The sequence below is a fragment of the Artemia sp. Qi Xiang Cuo genome, chromosome 17 (genome assembly GCF_049724085.1).
Source record: "Artemia sp. Qi Xiang Cuo chromosome 17, ASM4972408v1, whole genome shotgun sequence".
In the NCBI taxonomy this organism is placed as follows: domain Eukaryota; kingdom Metazoa; phylum Arthropoda; class Branchiopoda; order Anostraca; family Artemiidae; genus Artemia; species Artemia sp. Qi Xiang Cuo.
Window position 1 is genome coordinate 9,476,471 of NC_142810.1, and position 22,365 is coordinate 9,498,835.

Here is a 22,365-nt window from a genome sequence, read left to right on the forward strand (position 1 = left end):
GAAAGAAAGGTTGAGGTGGTTAGGGCATGTTGTGCCGATGAAGGATGACAGATTGCCGAAGATTGTTCTTTTCGGCCAACCATCTAGGGCTAAACGGAAAACAGGTCGTCCCCGTCTGAGGTGGGAGGACGTCATAAGGAAAGATTTAAAGGAAATGGGAACTTCGTGGGCGGGTGTAAAAAGGGAGGCTTTGAATAGATTGGGGTGGAGGAGGAGCGTGCGTAGCTGTGTTGGCCTCAGGCGGCTTGGTGCTGCGATGAGTTGTTAGTAGTAGTAGTAGTAGTTATAACTACATAACTTAATAAACACATAACTACAAACTGTTAATAAGCCCATTTATGCTCATAAATACAAATTTATGCTCTTAATAAGCAAAAGGTGTTGATATGTTATTTCTTTCTGCGCTTGTAATACATAAGATTAACCAATCTCTTTCATTATCTTGAGCTTTGGGAAGCAAATAATTAATTATCTTTAATGATGACTGGCTTCTGAATCGCAGACTTAGTGACAACCCTGTCACTCAGATATAATTTTTAGGACCGAAGGTTATATTTTGGCGGAGCTATATTGTCACAATTAATATCCTAGCAATAAGCCGCCTGAAACTAACACAGATACACACATTGTGCTTCACTCTTAACTACATCCCATAAAGTCCTCTGCTTCTTACAACCTGTATTAGGACTTTTTCCCACCCCATTCAAGGACGTCCAATTACGTTTGGCCCTAGCTAGATTAGCCCTGGGCTATAACAACCAGATGAAGCTCCTTTTCTTTTTGTTTATTTTGCTAAATTTAGTTATTTGCTCTCTGAAACTCCCTGTGACACCCCCACCTCTTCTGTTTACTTCGTAATCTTTGGTTTTCCCCTTTTAGCGTAATTTTTTTTTTATCGCAGACGGACTAATTAGCTAGAACAGTAGTTGCGCATTTAAGATGATTCTACTACTACTACTACTAACAACTCATCGCAGCACCAAGCCGCCTGAGGCCAACACAGCTACGCACGCTCCTCCTCCACCCCAATCTATTCAAAGCCTCCCTTTTTACACCCGCCCACGAAGTTCCCATTTCCTTAAGATGATTCGTCCCTAATAAATATATATTTAAGGACGGGAAGGCGTCATAACATCGAACCGTCATAACATCGAAAATTTTAAAACTTTAGTTTTTTTGGGTTTAGAGGGGAAAAGGTAACTAGGTTAGGTTAGGCTACGTATTTAATATCTGCTATTCTTTACCCCCATCCCCCTGATGTACAAATATATAGTCGAAATTTGTTTTTAAACCATTATATACTTATTACTATTGTATAACCTTATAACTTTTTTTAGATGTTATGACAGTTCGAGGTTCTAACGGTTCGATTTTATGACGTTTCGTATTTGTGACGGTTCGCCGAAATGGTAGCACCCCTTTATGGACGCCAGGTTCGGGTGAGATTCGCCAAGAGTGGAAGGGGGAACCAGCTCTTTAACTAGGGATGGCAGATAGCTTAACGTGGCACCCTGTAAGGGCTGGGATTGACTGGTCCCCACGCGTCGTATCTTAGTTGATTTTTACCTTTGTCTCGAGACGAGAAGTTTTAGTTCAGTTTTATTATGCCCTTTGAAACGAGTAAAAGTAAGCTTATCATTTCTACTTTGACTTCGTTTTACTAGCCTAAGTTGAGATAGGTTATTTTATTGAGCAGAGGTTAGTAAAGGGAGAGTCCTGTGTTATTTCAGCAGGGCCGTACCCAGAAGAAGAGAGGGCCTGACCCCCCCCCCCCCCGAATTGTTTGTCTGACTCATAAAAACGTAACAGAATGGATACAAACAAATTTTTTTATGTGTTTTTAGGTTATTTGTGTACCCCCCCCCCCCGGAAAAAAAAATCCTTGTATAAAACATCCCCCCAGGAAAAAAAAATCCTGGATACAATCCTGTATTTCAGACATATTTCCTGAAGGAAAGAAGAGACAATTTTTCAGACGATTTTTTAGCTTAATGACTGTGGCCCCTATAGTGGAACCTAGATCCAAATAGTGTGGAACATACATACCGTAGAAAATACACTTGTCGCAAGCCCGTGTTACGACAATCATCAAAAAATCAACATTTTGTTGATTTTTATCGCAAATCAACAAGCGCAGAACACGTAGAACCCGTGGTGCGTTAGAGTTGAATGTGGCACCGTAGTGCAAGAGGACTTACATTAGTGGCGTCAGGCCTGACCATGGCAACCCATTAGATTTACGAATATTGAGGGAAGAATAGTCCACAAGAGACTGTGGACCACTCGGCTGCAATACCATAACCTTGCGAAGGCCAGTGGTGGTACTGTGCCACATACGCTGGCACCGCCAAAGACCTTAGATTCGTCCTCCGTAACATGTATTTTAACCATCCTACAATTATAATAATTTATGAACTCAACAAACGATCGTAGTCGCGGCCAACGCCAGACGAAACCCAGTTGTTTTTTTAAAGTAAAATAAACAAACACACTTGTGTTATTGGTTAAGAGCACTGACAATAAAAGACATAAAAGAATGCATATTGCGGCCAGCCCTTCATCTGGGTGGCAACACTAGGTTTTTGTGGCAGGTTTGAATTGACCCGTGCAGGTAGAGGAAGGACTGAATGATGTTTTTCGGAGATTAATTTAAAAAAAAATTCCAAAAAATAGGTTTTTCAAAGAAAAGTAAAGAACTCCATTAAACAAAAAATGAGCAAAAATAAAATCAAATAATCTACCAAGCGTGAAACTACCACAAATCAGCATCGATAAATAAATGAAACCCAACACAAACAGAAATTACAATAATTAACCGAGTCAAACTAAAAAACGAGCAGAAATTAACATAAGTTTGACGCAAATACCCTATGCCTTCCCAAGGCCTGAGCAAAATTTGCACTTTACTGAAAAAATATAAATCTACTTACACAACTTTAATAAATCAAATAATATTAACATTTTGATTACTAAATATCAGAATATGTATATTAAACTGACAATGGACATTCATTTGTATTTTTTCAATAAAGTACAAATTTGTTCTGCTCTTGGGAAGGCATAGGGGTTTTGCGCCCAACTTATGTTAATTTCTGCTTTTTTTGAGATTTGAGAAAAAAATCTGTTTACTTTCTTTGATAGCTTGGATACACTTACGCTATTATGATTTGGTTAAATTTTAAGAGCTGAATTGGGAGGGTTGGCGTGGGAGGGGGGGAGTGGAAGGGGGAATAGTTGCCCTCAAATCACATTCGACTATTAAAAAGGGCATCAACTCTTTCTATTTTCAATCGAATAAGACCTTTTCGAAGTTCCCACGACAACTCCTTCGATACGAAGTGCCCTGGTATAAACAACAACAACAACAACAACAAATAATACATTATACCCACTTCGATCTTTACTATAAAAATGTCAAGCCTTCCAATCACTTTCGACTATTAAAAAGGGCACTAGGCCTTTCGATTTCCAATCGAATGAGCCCTTTTGGAAACGAGAACGCTTTCTATAAACACTTTATATGTCCTCAGGGTATAAATTACAACCCTTACCCTAAGTTCTGTTAGGGTGGTTGTCATCCTCTAAGACCGAATTTCCAGAACTTTTAACTACGTTAAACAACATGGCTATCTCAAAATTTTGATTGGATGTGTTTGGGGAAATCGTGGGCGTGAGAGGGGTATTAGTCGCCTTCCAATAACTTTCGACTATGAAAAAGGGCACAAGCCTCTCCAATTTCCAATCGAATGAGCGCTTTTCGAAGTTTCTACGACAACTTCTTCGATACGAAGTGCCCTGCTCTAAATGAAAAAATTAATAAATAACACATTGTGCCAACATCGTTCTTATATGCCCCCAGGGCATAACTTAAAACCCTTGCCCAGAGGGTTGTGGGGGAGTGACCTCCTCTTTATTTAGTCCCCGTTTCTTATCTCGTTCTCGAGTGTCCCCGTTCTTTACTTAGGCAGCGCAATCCTGCTGCCTATGATTTATACAACAACTTTCTATATAAACCGTATATGCCCCCAGGGCATAAATTAAAACCCTTGCACAGAGGGCTCTGAGGGGTTTATCCTCCTAAAATACCTAATTTCCAGAACGTTCAACTACGTTGAAGAAAATGGATATATCAAAATTTTGATTGGATGTGTTTTGGAAAATGGTGGGCGTGAGAGGGCGTTAGTCGCTATCCAATGACTTTCAACTAATAAAAAAGGCACTAGCCCTTTCAATTTCTAATTGAATGAGCCCTTTTGAAGTTTTTACGACAACGCTTACAATAAAATCTTTATATGCCCTCAGGGCATAACTTAAAACCCTTGCCCCGAGGGTTGGGGGGGAGTGTCCTCTTCAAGAACATATTTTCTATCTGGAAATAAACTACGCTAAACAAAATGGCTATCTCAAAATTTTGATTGGAGGTGTTTGGGGGAAGGATGGGCGTGGGGGGGGCCTAGTTGCCCTCCAATCACTTTCGACTATAAAAACGGGCACAAGCCACTCTAATTTCCAATGAAATGAGCGCCTTTCGAAGTTTCTACGACAACCCCTTCGATACGAGGTGCCCTGCTCTAAATGAAAAAACTAATAAATAACACACTGTACCAACATCGTTCTTATATGCCCCCAGGGCATATCTTAAAACCCTTGCCCAGAGGGTTGTTGGGGAGTGACCTCCTCTTTATTTAGTCTCCGTTTCTTATCTCGTTCTCGAGTGTCCCCGTTCTTTACTTAGGCAGCGCAATCCTGCTGCCTATGATTTATACAACAACTTTCTATATAAACCGTATATGCCCCCAGTGCATAAATTAAAACCCTTGCACTGAGGGCTCTGAGCGGTCTGTCCTTCTAAATTACCTAATTTCCAGAACGTTCAACTACGTTGAACAAAATGGATATATCAAAATTTTGATTGGATGTGTTTTGGAAAATGGTGGGCGTCAGAGGGGCGATAGTCGCTATCCAATCACTTTCAACTAATAAAAAAGGCACTAGCCCATTCAATTTTTAATTGAATGAGCCCTTTTGAAGTTTTTACGACAACGCTTACAATAAAATCTTTATATGCCCTCAGGGCATAACTTAAAACCCTTGCCCCGAGGGTTGGGGGGGAGTGTCCTCCTCAAGAAGATAATTTCTCTCTGGAAATCAACTACGCTGAACAAAATGACTATCTCAAAGTATTCCTTGGATGTATTTGGGGAAAGTATGGGCGTGGGGGGGGCCTAAATGCCCTCCGATCACTTTTGACTATACAAAAGGGCATTAGCCACTACCTACTCCAACCGAATGAGCTCTTTTCGAAGTTTCTACGACAACTCCTTCGATACGAAGTGCCCGACTGAAGAAAAAAAAAAAAACACATTGTGCCCAAATCGTTCTTTACTTAGGCAGCGCCAGCGCGCTGCCTATGAAAAAATGACCTAATCTTAAATTGCATTTTAATTAGTTAATAAATAAAGAGAAACCAATTATATTTGATCAATTATATCATAATTTACAATTATGATCATTTATAATTCGTAAATAATTAATCACTGTAACGTGTTTCCTTATGCAAATTCACAAATATAACTGCCCAGTTGTTCTTTGTTTGAATTTCTTCGTAAATATTATTTCGCTTAGTAGGGAAGCTTATCGCTTTCTAATCACTTTTTGGACTTGACAAGCCCCATTTCTTTGAATGTCAGAGACATCTGTATTTGCGCTGGATCCAGTTTCTGAGCAGAGCTTGAAGGAAAATCTAGCTATTCATACTATTCACATCAGGAGCGCGGGGGATAATTAATTACAATTTGCGCTTAATTACAAAAAAAAACCATATAATTTAGAAGGTATTTTGACGAGCTAACAAATTTTGATCACTCGGATGGTTAAAATTCATCAGCAAATAATGTAAATTAAACTGATCAAAAGCTATTATTAAAATAAAATAAATAAATTATACTAAATAAAATGATCCAAACTGAAGCCGAGTAAATCATGAGCTAACGACGAGATACGATCACCCAACATACTTTTCCATCACTGACACTACATTGATTCTTTATTGATGTTATATCAAACACACACTAGACTGTGGGGGTACCCATATAACAAAAACACATAATAAAAAGTAATTGTTTACGAGAACTATACTAGCGCAAGGTGATTATAATTACCTCTATTAGCAAGAATTTTTAAAGAGCTAATTCTTAATTTGCGATACCTGACCCTTATGTTCCTTTGGGCATGTGTCCTATCTTTTCCTATACTTTCTAGCATTTAATTCAGTGCGCTAATTTTTCCTACACTTTCCTATAATTTTTCCTATACTTTCCTATATTTGTCCTATAAATTTTCCTATACTTTCTAGCATTTAATTCAGTGCGCTAATTTTTCCTATACTTTCCTATAATTTTTCCTATACTTTCCTATATTTGTCCTATAAATTTTCCTATACTTTCTAGCATTTAATTCAGTTCTCTAATTTTGCAAGTCCAGCACAAAGGAAAAATATACAAAAGATACATTCCTTGTAGCCAAACCGTTAAACGGTGCATTTATATCAAACTCTAGATCCATCATGTCCATGTTAGTCTCTTTGAGCATATATGCTACTGCATCAATGGACAAAATCTTTGTCCGTTACCTTGGACAACAACTCAGACTACTTTCCCCAAATCTTTGTCACAGGAGTAAACAGACGAGAGGTGAGAACTGTGATAAGTTTAACATTCTTAAGACAAAGCCATTAGTGCTTAGAACACTAAATGAGCAGTCATGCCCGTCTGTAAGTACTAAGGTCCAAGCTATAAGAGCACATTCAATGTTTCTGAAAATCCATCTATCTATTTTTCTGAAGAATCTATCAAAAAGATAACGAGAGTTGGGGGGAGGGGGATTGGAGAACAAAGGCCAGAAAATCCCCCCTCCTTACATATAAAGACTTATCTTTATAGTTTATTAATATAAATGACTGCGAAAAGAGCAGCCAAAAGAATCTTTTGAATGTCTCTCTAACAATTAAAATATTTAATTAGATAATTAATAAATAATTAAAATACGCTGATCTGTGCATAAATCATATTGAAATTTATAAAAAGTCCGACTTTTTTGAAAACTATACCTATGAAGCCTATTATTCAATGGCCTGTTTGAAGGGTCTTTGGAACAGCGTGGGTCATTTTCCCCTTAGAGGCCCGTTTTTTTTTTCTTTTCATCATTCTGAGTGAAATGGACAAGGTCAATAATTAATTTCAAGACTAATCAGTTTTATATTTTAAAGGTGTGAATTTGAGCTAGATCAATGGAATTTTCGGAGAATTTAAGAATATAATATCTAAGTTGATTTTCGAGATTTTCATTCACCTGGCTCTACTCATTTCTATAAAATATCAAAGAAAGTTTACCCAGAAAACAACTATTCACCCTATCTTCGCTATGACAGTCATACCGACCTCTATTGGCACCTGTTTAGGAATATTTATGAAATTCATGAAAATATACGGGGGGGGGGGGGGAGGAGGTTGGAGAATTGTTTTTCAATTTTTAATGAAGAGATAGAAGAAAAAGAAAAATCAAATCTAGAGAAGAACTAAATTTTTTTTTCGTTTTTTTTTTCAAAGAAAATACCGAAACAGATATTTTTTAAACCTAGGGGGATGGGGGCCCCTCTCAATCAATTTGGCCCCTCTCTCAATGGGCGCCACTAGTCACAGATAGTTGCATTTAGACAATGAAGCCTACGCTTGGAGATTCCTGAGACGCACAAAAACCAAGCCAAATGGCTGGTTTAGGAAGCGTGAAAAGAGACGTCTTCTAAATTAATCAATTTTGTCTAATTTATTTTAACTTAAACTTCTTTGTCTCTTTTTCAATAGATTTTTTTTATTATCGACGCGATTGAGATCTATTTTTTTAGATGTATGTAGAGACATAGATGTGATAAAAGTACATAAAAAAGTGGAAAACTGTATTTAAAAAAAGAAAAAGAGAAATACCCTTAGCGCATGTATACCAATGGTTGCGTTTTCCACGCCCTTGTGTCTTTTGTCTCTGATGTCTCGCTGCATAAGCTGAACAACTATTTCAACTGACTCACCAGGAGAATCAAAATAATACTAAAAAAACGGATATGCATTAATTTATCTGAATAAATAAAAGACAACATAGAATAAACATTTTTTAAACAATACAAAACTTAAGCACTCTCCCCTCCATCCCATTTTATTCAAAGCCTCCTTCTTTGCACCCTCTCAAGAAGTTATTTCCCCTAAATCTTTCTTTGCGACATCCTCCCACCCAATCCGGAGACAACCTGCTTATGGTTTGGACCTAGGCGGTTGGCCAACAAGGACACTCTTTGGCAATCTGTCAAACTGAGACATTCAGTAAAACATGTATTTTGAAAAAACGGGTATTTACTGTCCATCAGGTACCTTGTGACGACCCGCAACAATACTTTGCTCTGAAAACGAGGATGAACTTGAAGTTTTCAACAACTCAACAAGAATATCAACAACGTTCTTTCAACAACGAGGAGGAACTGAAGTTGAAGTGAAGGAGGAACGAGGAGGAAACGAGGAGAACTATTATTTTATACTATACATGAGATAACTTTATTATAATAACTATAATATGATAATATATATTATAATGTAATAAAATTATAAATTTGGACTGTTTAATGTCGTACAATCTTACCTTTTTCAATCCGGAAAACATAGGGAGTGCATCCTTGAAGTCTATTATCATTATTAATTATTTGAATTATTCCACTTCCATATGAAAAAGACTTTAATTTTAGATTGTTTTTAAAATCATGCTGCACCTGATTCTCCCTCCCCCTCCATCTGAAGAAGCAATATTCTACTCGGAAAGTTTTACACGAGTATTTACCTTCCATCAGGTACCTTGACGTTACTAATACATACTTACATTATTTAAGAATGGATATTATCCTTTATCTTGCCAGTTCTTTTTTGTATCCTCGTCTTTAGTGTGTCTCTTGTTTGAAATTTAAAACACTCGTTCCTAATTCGACTATACTTAAAAGATTATAGGTCCCTTAAGTTTAATCAAATCGGAAGCTCTCCCCCCGCTCAAATAAAGCAGAAAAATTTTTCTGCTTTAAACCTTAAAAAATAACCTTAAAAATAAGTTGCTACGCAAACACACAGGTTAGATCAAACGACTTTATACACTTAAATACATTGAGATCAGTTTCGTAGCTAACCTAATCAAGGTATTTTTCCTTCTCCATCGTTTTTAATTTGTTCATCAAAATCCAAAGACAAGGCCCCCTCCCAATAAAGTCAAAAAAATATTCTGAACCTTATATAACAGATAAGTAGCTACGTAAACTTTAACACAAGGACATCATTTACTACGGGCAGGGGGGAAGGACAATTACCCCTCCCAGACCTCAGTTTGCTGCCCCTTTGACCCCAGTTTGCCTCCCCAAGCTAAAATTTGGTTCCTCCAAAAATCTTGTCAAAACTAAGACAAGCCAGCATAATTCAAGTATCCAGAAAAAGACAGGCCAGTTTTCCTTAGTATATCTTTATCTTTTATGTTACTATATGGCTCATTTTTCAGTTTTTACTGTCTTTTTCACTTGATTTGGTAAAACTGGCTCCAAATTTGCCCCCCCCCCAGGATTTGGAATTTCACCACTGCTTTCATGTATGATCAAAACCTACAAATCTATGTAAATCAGTTTCGTAGTTAACCTCTTTTTGAGGCGAGGACAAGGCGAAATAGTAAGGGACAGTAAACTTAAAGATACTGAAGTTACATACTGAGTTTTAAGTATATAACTGAACTTGGAAGCTTGATAGTTGTTCATTGATGTCATACAGTGAGCAGTAAGTATATAATTGATACCTGATTCTTGAACCTGAGCCTTGAAGTTATATACTGAGTTTCAAGTATATAACTGAACTTGGAAACTTGATACTTGTTCCTTGAAGTCATATAGTGAGCAGTAAGTATATAATTGATACCAGATTCTTGAACCTGAGCCTTGAAGTTATATACTGAGTTTTAAGTATATAACTGAACTTGGAAACTTGATACTTGTTCCTTGAAGTCATATAGTGAGCAGTAAGTATATAATTGATACCTGATTCTTGAACCTGAGCCTTGAAGTTATATACTGAGTTTTAAGTATATAACTGAACTTGGAAACTTGATACTTGTTCCTTGATGTCATATAGTGAGCAGTAAGTATATAATTGATACCTGATTCTTGAACCTGAGCCTTGAAGTTATATACTGAGTTTCAAGAATATAACTGAACTTGGAAACTTGATACTTGTTCCTTGAAGTCATATAGTGAGCAGTAAGTATATAATTGGTACCAGATTCTTGAACCTGAGCCTTGAAGTTATATACTGAATTTTAAGTATATAACTGATGCTTGAGGCTTGATACTTGTTCCTTGAAGTTATAAATCGAGTAGTAAGCATACAACTGATATCTGACACTTGAACCTGATATTTGACCTTTTTACCAAAACTGACGATAGTCTATTTAAAAACTAACGATAATTTACCGATAGCTGATGATAAAAACACCCCTGAATCAATGAGAATCCAACAAACACTAACAAAATACCAATTAAATGAGAATCAGTTTCTCAAGTGTGTGATTAGTATCTTGCTGCATTATGCAATCAAAGTTAAATCCTTACGCAATATCCCTTTATAACATAAATTCTGCATTTGCGAATAACCGAACAAAATAATAACTACACAAACTTTCTCTATGCTACTGCCGTGAGATGTTGTTTCCCCATCCTCCCTCCGACGAGCTATCTCTATTTTTACTGTCATATCCTACCTAGTATAGTGAACATGGAGGAACAAGGTAAGGCCAGATTACAAGCAAGAGTTCGTTGAACTCAGTTCGTTTACAAGCGAGAGAATGCAACTCAGTTCGTTGCATTCACGAGGTGCAGCGTAAGACGTTGCACCTCCATTTCGAATGAGTTTTTGGAAAACCCTTTAGTTGAGGGCTTTGATAGGGAGCAAAACGGACATAAACAAAAAGACAAAAGAACTTTGCCATAACAAAAAACATGTATATTGAATGCATGTATCATATAAATTTATGACATAAATCAGTTTATCAAACACGTTTATATCCACAAATGCGTGCAGAGCAGGCTCGGATCTAACCTCTATTTAATAATGGATGCAAAGTAAGTAAGCTGAGGTACCTAAATTAAATTTGAGAAGACAATTAGTTTTTAAGTGTATTCACAATTAGTATACTAAACACATATTAGCTTTAAATTGTTCTAATTAGAAATGATATAACGCATAAATTTTGATTTACGACAAATTTTGACTTTTGAGGTGCTTAATAAGTTTTTCGGCAAGGAGCAGTCCTAGCCAAAAGGTTAGCGCGCTAGACTTGAGACATTTGTTCCGTGAAGACACAGGCTCGAGTTCTGGCGTCCCTGGTTATATGATTCGAACGAGGGTCAGTGGCTTGACACTGTAAGGTCAGCCAGAGTCGAACCAGCTCCAAATGGGTACCTGGAGAAATCTGGAGAAGGTAAACAGGAAGGTTGTGCAAAAGCACAGGATCGCTGGCCCCAAACCCCTACTTGCACTTCCTAGCTGAAGGGCCATAAAATGGAGATCAAAACCACTAGTGGAGATTGTAGAGCCCAGTGCCGTATTCTTTACCCTACCTTTTTTATTACATTTTTCGCATGCATATGAGCAGCTTGATTAAATTCAGGGAAACAAGGAGACCTTAAAACATCCTAATTAACTTTTTATATATTAGGAAACTGGAAATTAAAATTATAAGAAAATAACATAACAATTTATTAATCACTAAAATAAGTAAAAATTAAATAGGGTTACATGATAAAGAAGAAAAAGCCTAATATTAAATTAAAATGAAAATCCATAATAGTAACAGATAAAAAAACGACTATACAACTGTTATTGTCAGTAACTCCCAACCAATCACTAAACTGAAAACAAACATGTGACGTTGCACAACAGATACCTAAAGGGAGTATTTCTCCTTTGTGCAATCAGAGTCAGTGGATCTCTGATCCTCACAAGAGAGTATACGTTTTTATACCTGTTCTTCAAAAGGATATGCTGCAAGTATATATATATATATATATATATATATATATATATATATATATATATATATATATATATATATATATATATATATATATATATATATATATATATATAATCAGGATAAACACAAAGGAAGCAAGAAAACAAAAAGAAAGGGCCAAGAAAAAATCAACACAAAATGTTAAAACTTGGCTTTAACTTTAAGTTTTATGGTGCTTCATAGATCAGCTTCTCAAGGTGGATAGGCAAAGCCAATGATGCACCAAACAAAAGAAGCATTAAAAAAAAAAATTATTGCATGTCTGTCACGAGAGGCAAATAAGAAAATTTATGTATTGCAACCTTAACCTCTGTCAACCTTTTTACTAAATATCGAAAAACAGTTACTAACACCATCTACCATTTTGCATTTCTTGGTAATTTGCTTAAACTTCGCAATTGTACTTAATATGTTAATCACCAGCTTTCTTGCTTGATGTCTGGAGGCTGTTCAACTGATCGCACCTTGTCATAGTACTCCAGTTCAAGAGTATGCTTAACTTGTAGGATGTGGAAACTAGCGGTAGTACTGAAAAACAGTTACAAACATCATCTACCGTTTGGCATTTCTTGGTATTTTTTTAAACACCATCTGCCTTAGGGCATTTTAGTATGTTTTTTTTTAAACTTCGCAATTGTACTTAATATGCCAATTCATGTTAATCACCAACATCCTTGCTCGATGCCTGGATGTTGTTTACCTGATCTTGCATTCTAAAAGGACTCCAATTAAACAGTATGGGCAATCGATAAGAGTGGAAACCGGTCTTAGCGTCGAAAAACACCTTCTAACGCCATCTACCATTTGGAATTTCTTAGCATGTTTTTTCAAACTTCGCAAATATGCTTGATATCCCAATTCATGTTAATCACCAGCATTCTTGTCGATGCCTGGAGGAGTTAAACAGAATGGGGAGCTTATAAGAGTAAAGATTGGTGTTAGCATTGAAAAACAGTTTCTAACCCCATCTACCGTTCGATATTTTTTGGCATTTTTAAACTTCACAATATTGTCGTTTTTTGGAAAAAAAGTCGTAATTTTTATTTTTAAATTATCACCAGTTTCCACTCTTACAAGTTAACCGTAATTTTCGGTTCCCATATTACCAGGTATTAATTTAGGTAAAAATACCTAAAAACCTACTTGAATCAAAATCAAGTAGTTGCAGGCATCAAGCCATGGCTAATTGTAGAAAAAGCTAAAACAGATAGTCCGAGTGAATGAGAGGCAAATCTGGCATAAGCCCCTTTTAGGATTGTATAAAAATGATGTCATTTCATTCGTTGATAGATAACTAGACTTAATAGATCTCTATTAATCGTTGATAGACCTCTACAAATAGAATATTAGTAAAGGTACAATTAATTTAAATCTATGCGTTAAATATTTTTCATTCCCGACTCTGTCGAGTTTTCTCTCTGTCGGGAATTTAATATGTTGTGTAAATATGGTATTAATAATAATAAGTCTATCTATCATCCGTCCATACGTTATTCCTAGAGCAGAACTAAGGTAGATAGTCATAGAATTAAGGATTAAAAGATCGGATTGATTTTGGGTTGACGCGTGACGGACAATGTCCACTGGACTTGTATGCAAAATCTGGGACTGAATTTGCTTGGACTCACAGGCAAACAAGTGAAAACTAAGCCTAATAGGCTTGGCTGCTTGTAATCTAAAGGTGGAATACCGTGTCACAGGCCTGATCCAGACGCATATCAACTACAAATGCGTATATTTTACGGAAATGTGGACTATGCAACAATAAGGTAAAATACCCAATTTTGCCATGGCAAATTTTACCGTTTACATTTACCAAAACTACGTTATAGCCTCTATTGATCAAAACTAACCTGTGGTTTCTGAGCAAGGAATCATCATAATTGATAATTCACCTGAGCAAAATTGTAACAAGCAGGATTATCATTGTCGTCGTAATGACAGAATCGTCATAAGCATCATCAGTCATCAACTGGAAAAGTTGTCATATGCATCAGTAGCAGAATTGTGAACTCCTTCGACCCAAGCATCAAAAAGCCGTTGATTTTGTAACTTGAACAAAAACATTTTGTAACGTTGTTAAAGTAACCAGGTCATCAAAATCAAATCCATTTTTGTCCCTTGGCTCTAAATTAGGTCTGTTTATTCCCGAAAACTGGGATTTTCTAAGATTTTTATTATGGTTGTTACACAACTACTAACATCTTTCTCATTGCGTAAATTCTCTCCTTTATTGTTAAACTGAACTGTGAAGATAAACAAGTTGAAACTTTTCCTGTTTACATAAAAAGCCAAACCAAACGATTGTACCGCGGAAATATATACAAGCTATTTAAAAAATCAGTCGGGCAACGCAGCCGTTTGCTATTGAAGAAATATAGGCTAGTAAGAATATGTCAAAAGTACGAAAGAATATTGATGTTTTTCACATCAGAACAAAAAACAGATACTATAAATTATTACTCAATTAACTAATAAATCGAAGTTTTGAAGAATTCAATCATAACCATATCTATGCACACCTTAGATTTTTAGCTTCTCAACTATATATACTTTTCTTTTCAAAACCTATCTCGAAACACGATGTTGGGGTTACATTCTTGACTTACTTATGTCCCAGACGTCCTCATGGGTCATTGGGGCCATTTCCTTCCCACGTTCATGGATCGTTCACATGTTCATGGATTAAAAACTGAGTTCCCAAATTGAGTTCCAAATTTTTTAAGACGTATCGGTCCACTTAACCGATTTAAAGAAACAGATTTCATTTTTAGTGTCCTTGGTACTTAAACATAAAAGAAAAAAGATTTTTTGCATGCGCAAGTGCTGATCTACTAATTCAATGCCTTCGGCCGGAACTGCAATGCGTGGCAGGGGAAAAGTCATCCGACACTTCCCGTGTTTTTTCCCCACATTTCTCCAGGAGCCCATTTAGAGCTGGCTCAACTCTGGCTGAGCTTACAGAGTCACACCATTGACCCCTTTCCTAACCAAATAACCAACAATACCAGGACTCAAACTCCTGACCTCAGGTTTTCAAGTCTGGAGCGCTAACCACTCGGCTAGGACGGCTCACTTGGTACATGGTACCTTGGTACTTTTAGGAACAGCAGTACTCTGTTAAATGATTGGATGCTGAATACCTGATCTCGTAGAACAATAAAATTCTTATTAACTGGTATCTATTCAAATAATGAGCCTATGGGGTAGCTACAGATCTGGTACAAACTCATATTAACTGCTATCCCATATTTGACAGAAGAGGAGAGTATACCAAAATGGGGATGAATGCCCAATTTTTCCAAGGTAAATCTTATCGTCTACATTAGTCGAAACTATTTTATATAAACACTATTGACCAAAACTAACCTGGGGGTTTCTAAGAAAGGAATCAGGATAATTGGCACATCCACCTGAACGATCATAAGCAGAGTTGTGAACTCCTTTTGTCCAAGCACCAAAAAAACGTTGCTCTTGCCAAGTTTTATTTAGGGACACAATGGACGTGTTTAGTAAGTAGCACACAGAAACTTCAGTGAAGTTGTCAGTGAAGTCATCAAACGTCATCCTAAAAGAATGAAACGTCATCCAAAAAGATCAGAAGAAAAAAGAAAAATAATGTTCTAATTACCAGCACGTTTAAGTATGGTTTCGATTTTAATTAAAGAAAGTTAGGCTCATAGTCTACGAATATTCAAGAAGTATATCACACTGTAAAGAGCACGGACTAGAGGGTTTGCAAAATTCACAACTAATAAATATCCAAATTTTATTCGTCAATAAATATTCGTCAATTCGTCAATAAATATCCGAATTAATTCGTCAATTCGTCAATAAATATCCGAATTAAAAATTCGTCAATTAAATATCCCCACCGAATTTTTAATTGACGAAAAGCAGATGTCATTAGTTACCAACTACCGGTATATAAAAAAATAACTGAAGACGAAAAAAAAAGGTTATGCAAAAGAAAAAAAGGGGGATGTTTTTCAGCCAGTAAAAGGAAACCTCCATTAAGCCGTCTTCAGCGCTAAAAGTAACATAATAAATCTAACCATCCAAAGCACACAATACATAGAGACCAACTTAAAAAAAAGGTTATGCAAAAAAAGGGGGGGGGGCGGATGATTTTCAGCCAGTAAAAGGAAACCTCCATTAAGCCGTCTTCAGTGCTAAAAATAACATAATAAATCTAACCATCCAAAGCACACAATACATAGAGACCAATTTAAAAAAAGGTTATTAAAAAAAACAGGATGATTTTCAGCCAGTAAAAGATAACCCCCATTAAGCCGCCTCCAGTGCTAATTGTTTTTTTTAATAAATCTAACCATCCAAAGCACACAATACATAGAGACCAACTTAAAAAAAGGTTATGCAAAAAAAAAGGGGGGGGATGATTTTCAGCCAGTAAAAGGAAACCTCCGTTAAGCCGTCATCAGTGCTAAAAAACAAAAAACATAATAAATCTATCCATCCAAAGCACACAATACATAGAGACCAACTTAAAAAAAGGTTATTAAAAAAAACGGGATGATTTTCAGCCAGTAAAAGATAACCCCCATTAAGCCGCCTTCAGTGCTAATTTTTTTCTAATAAATCTAACCATCCAAAGCACACAATACATAGAGACCAACTTAAAAAAAAGAAGAAAAAAAGGAAGAAAAGGGGTTATTTGTTTTTTTAAAAATGAAAGCAATGGGGGGACTGCAACTCACAACCTGATGTTTTTAGCTAACGTTATCCAAAAATATTGGAAGCTACAGTGATGAAAACGGTAATGTACGGTTCTGAAACAAGGGCACTTCCAAAGACGGAAGAGGATTTGTTCGATGTTTTTCAGAGAAATTGGTATACAGATAATTTTGGCTACCCATTTGACTGACCGTATTTCAAACAGTAAGCTATACAAAAAATGTGGTTCTATTCCACTTTCTAGGGGTATAGTGAGAGAAAGGTTGAGATAGCTATGATACGTTTTGTGGGTGAAGGATAACAGATTGCCAAAGATTGGAATTTTCGGCTATCCATCTAGGGTCAAACCAAAAGCAAATGGGAGAGGGAGAGGTTTTAAGAAAAAATTTAGAGGAATTTGGAACTTCTTGGGAAGGTGTAAAGGGGGATGCTTTGAATAGATTAGGATTAAGGAAGAGCGTACGCAGCTATGTTGATTTGTTAGTAGCAGTAGTAGTAGTAGTCATACTAGATGAAGAAAAAAAGATATAAAAATATGTGCCAGCTACCAGCACCTAATAGAACGGTTGTGACTTTAAACAAAGAGAATCACTATCACTCAAGAAGATTATGCCACTGTGAAGTCCACGCAGTATAGGTTTGCTAACTTATAAGTAAAAACATCTTCCTCTAGTTATTAGTTAAAGAAAGGCTGATATCATCAACAAAATGCCTTTGAAACAAAAGGAGAGAATAAACGAAAATAATTTTCAGCTAGTGAATGAAAAACAAAAAACAAACATGCCGTCAAGAGCCTCGCTAGGACGTATTTAGTGTTAAAGAAAAAACATAAAGAAAAACAAACCTTTAGAGACACTCAAGAAATTAAAACCAACACAATGTAGTGATTGAAACTCAAAACATTAGAACACAAATATGACGACATAATCATCAAAACTTATCTTGGGCATGAATTATTATCTTGGTGCTACGAAGACATAAATATGAAGACATAATATAATCATGACGACATAATCATCAAAACTTATCTTGGGCATGAATTATTATCTTGGTGCTACGAAGACATAAATATGAAGACATAATATAATCATGACGACATAATCATCAAAAGTTATCTTGGGCCCGAATTTTCATCTATAGCCGAAGATAGAGCTCGTCTATTGATTTGTTTTCGATTAAATTGACTAGTGTATCATTTTAAAAGTGCAAAAATTAAGGCTCAGAAGCATTAAGAAAAACCTGGCAATCCGGTGGCAAGTAGCCGCCTGATAAGAGTGCCAGCGAAAAGATGGTACTTTAGAAAGTACCATCTAGAAAAGATCTAGTAAAAGGTACTTTATAGACATCAGGGGCACAAAAAAAGATCAGCTACGCAATCCTACAGTCCACTCATACAAGTGAAGTTAAATCAGAGCCGTTCAGGGGGGGGCAGGCTGCCCTTGGCACCGTGGCTGGGAGGTTGCCCACTTGGATTGAATTTTTCATTTTGTTTTGGCTTTTTTGTCTGCTTATATTTGAGTCAGTAGGGGGACGCTGTAATTAATTTTTCCCAGGGTACCACCAACCCTAGAAACGACTTCGGGTTTAGTCGATAAATCCATCTCGTTTCTTTGGTTCACAAGATATTTATATTGGTATTAGGGACTTCCTTAGACATCAGAGACACAAGTAAGGATCAACCTCCTAAGTTCCCAAGAAAGATAGCAACCCAGTAACAGGTGCATTACTTCATGTTATCTGTACTTAGGCCACATCAGATAAAAGCTTAGGCCACATCAGATAAAAGCTTAGGCCACATCAGATAAAATCTCAGTGAGTTATTGTCAATAAATCAATCAATTTATTTTCAAAATATACCGAATTCCACAATCCATATTTCTGACCTTACAAAAGGTTCTATGGCATGTATATGTAGGGGGAGCAACTTCACAACTAAATCAACACATGATACCTCTGGTACGGCTAAGAAGTTTAGGAATAATACCCATAAAACGATTAAAGTTAAATTGTTCCCAATTAAATTTTATTGTTCTACGAAGAAGAGAAGAAAAAAGGGAGCACCAACCAGAACTCTCCATCATCCTCGAAAGTTAGGCCAAGCTTTTCTCTTTCTGACGACGTAATCTTGGACCATTCAGGCGACCTAGAATATAATTTAATGAGATCTTGAGAACTGAAAAGGAATGGTCCATGTGGGTTTGGAAGACGACTTGGGCTGGATGCCAACTCTCTCTGACTCCCCAGAGAACAACTGCAGAGATCATGTGCTGGAGGTGGCCGCGATTCCAATGAGCTGAAAAAAACAAAACAATATCAAGACAAGAAAAAAACAATGGCAAAAATTAAAAGATTTAAGAAAAACATGGAAAAAAATTGAAAGAAACTGAAAGCCCAAAAAACCCGTTATATTATTAGCTTCACATGGAGATAACTATAAAATTTTAGCTGCAAATAAACTTGGAATGTTTTCTCTATTAGATCTCTTTTCAAGCCATTTTAAATTTATCAACTATTTGAACTGAGTCTGCATTAAAAATATATTATTCTATTTTACCTATTTTTTTTCAAGTTTTATTTCATTTTATTTCAAATACATTATTCACACAAAGAATAGCTCTCAGCTGATGTTTTGAAGATTTGAAATAAATGATTCGGCCCTAAATTTAGTTTATACCTAATACACAAAAGAGATGAAATTTTAAGGGTTCTCTTTATATTAATCAGAAATTAATTTCATGACTATTATCTTATTTTCATTTTATCTGTTTTAGCTTCTAATCCCAATTAGTTTACATTCATTACGGTTTTATTAAGACCAAAAAGTGTATCTTACACTTCCCTTCGTAGAAAGTCCCAAGGTGAAAAATATCACACATGTGAATCTCAATCCTCTGATTTCAATTGGAGATGCATCACATTTCAAAGCGTAGCACTGAATATACAGAAGGGACATAGTGATTGCAAAAAAATGTTTGGAAAAAATTTCTTCACGGGGAAGGGTTAAACACGCAACCACTCTTGAATCAGTTGCGTTTTTACAAACCACAATTTTAACAGTGAAAAGGGGGTCCTTGTACAGATTTTGGCAAGGGAGAATTCAATTCGCTATTTACTCCTATTACCCTCCTATGCACAACGTAAAGTCTATATATATATATATATATATATATATATATATATATATATATATATATATATATATATATATATATATATATATATATATTGTATATTGGTTGTGGTAAATCCATGTGTTTGACTCGTATGTAATAAGCCGGCAACTTATCAAACAAATGATTTGTGAGATCCATCATTAATTGTTATTTAGACTTAGTGTCAGATAAATAATAAGTGAATTATATCTTTTCCATAACAATAACTTCTCTGTATAAACTATATCGGCATTTCTTGATTTTAATTGCAACAACAGACCAGATTTTTCAAAAAAGAACTTCTGTTATCGAAAATCACAAATTTTAGATATGAAATGGGGGGGGGGGAGGAGGAGTTTATTTTACCAAAATATCTTTTTGTTTTTAATTTTTCACAAAATAGTCCAGGAAGACACCTCGACAAATTCTTGGAGGAATATTTTTCCAAACTCCTCGTCTATTTACAGGTATGCATGGTGACAGATGTCTATTTATGACACCCTTAATACTAAAAAGAAGGAGAATACGAGATAAAAAGAAACTAGAAAAAGAAAAAGAGCGAGAAGATAAACACTTAAAAAAAATGCAAGACATGTTAAATATTAGAAACAAAATCATTCATTATACAAAAAAAGAAGAACCAAAAATATTAGGTTTGCTTTTTTTAGGTTCCAGACTGGGAGGGAGGGGGCTTATTTTTGTCATGAATGTGTGCAAAGAGGGCACCTCGGGCCCTTCCTCCCATGAAAGATTGCATTTCTGAGCACTTCTTATTCAAATTCACAAATAAAGTTTGTCTTTACTTTTTGCCCTTCACCCATTTTTTTAAATGGCCCCCTTCCCCACCAAAATAAAATTCCCACATACGTACATGTTTTGTGTTATTACTCTCATATCCTGTACCAACTCCCAGAAAACCCTAAAAATTTCAGTGCTTATCCCAAAAGTTAAACTAGAATTAAGAAATAAACATTTAACAAAAGAGTACCAGATTATTAGATATCAGTAAATGCAGAGGGAGAGGGTACAAAACCTTAAGGGGAGGATTCATCGACAGACATATAAGGGCTGTATTCCAGAAGCCAATTACCATTTATTATAATTAATTGTTTATTATTGGTTTAATCCTAAAACAACTCACAACTAAAAATTTTATCCATGTGCACTCGTAATAAGCAAAATTTGTTAAAACATTTAAAACTTGTAATACAAAGGATAGAGCATATTGTTTTAATATCTGGAGTCCTGGAGGGCAAAATATAATAAATGATTAATTATCATTAGTGACAATTGCATTCTGGAACTCAGCCATGGTGATGGCAGAGCCAATACATATGGTAATTACCAAATTTCATTTTATAGTTCTATCTAGTTGTAATTATAATCACCATGTTTGGTAATTTTAGTAATCACCAAAACTAGCAGTACTTTATGACATCGTAGATTCCACAAAAAGGAGACGATGAGTATGTGATAAACTCATGAATATGTCAGTACTTCTAGATTATACATTATGTATAGAACAGAAGCTTCTCAGACTTAAAAGGTCTCTATGGAAATCTGCGGACGTATGTAAGAGCGTTAATTTAAGATAAGGTGGGGGACGGGAGTAAAATAGATTTTTTTTTTACTCTAGGGGAGAAGGAGGACAATTTTGTTGTTTTTAAAATTTTTTCCAATAAAAATATCTAGAGAGAACAAATCTAGAGAGAACAGGGTGAAAAAATCTAGGAGGACAATTTCCGCCTGTAAGATGATACTCAAAGCAGTATTAATGTACATATTTAAAGCTTCAGACAAACAACAAATAACACAGTTATTAAGGTTTTTGGCGAAAAAATTATCTTCATGAGCAGAGCCATTTTAAAGTGCAAAAAAAACACCAAAATAAAAAGATTTTGCCCCCCCCCTTCATCCATCTTATGTTTATTCACGCGTGAAAATCTTAATGTTTTAAGATTTTGCTTTTGACTTCTTCAAAATTATGAAATTGTTAGGGCACTACCACACTTTCGTCAACATTGCCACGAACAATGAGAATAAATAAGCAAAAATAATCAGCTAAATTTCACAACTTTTGACTTCTGTAAAAATTCAAACACAAAATTTGTTTATTACCAAAGACAGCTATATCTTCAAAACAGAGCTATTCTTTCTTAAGCTGTTTGGTGCCATATGTTTTTAGCTTATTTTCAGCTGCTTTTTAGCTGATCAACACCCACGTTTCTTTTTTTTCCGAAATTTGCCTTACATACTACCATAACTCCATAACTGCACACAGAGGTCATTTTCATTAAAAATTGATTCCTGATTTTCCTTTTTTTCTTTTTTTTAGGTTATATATGGCTGTTTAAATTTTCACTTAACCAACTAAAAAATC

The 22,365-nt window shown here is 35.7% G+C and overlaps 1 protein-coding gene across 2 annotated transcripts in view; it reads right to left on the reverse strand.

Moving 5' to 3' along the window:
* Positions 1–22,365, reverse strand: part of LOC148941866 (calpain-5-like) — a 106,010-nt gene that overhangs the window by 26,902 nt on the left and 56,743 nt on the right. Inside the window, exons 8-10 of one of the 2 annotated variants that reach the window (XM_089102905.1) lie at positions 18,899–18,976; positions 15,508–15,706; positions 7,983–8,102 (exon numbers count right to left, since the gene is read on the reverse strand). In XM_089102905.1, the coding sequence (XP_088959031.1) occupies positions 7,983–8,102; positions 15,508–15,706; positions 18,899–18,976 (397 nt within the window). Of the gene's footprint in view, positions 1–7,982; positions 8,103–15,507; positions 15,707–18,898; positions 19,127–22,365 lie in introns of both variants that reach the window. The other variant, XM_089102904.1, reaches the window with a different exon arrangement.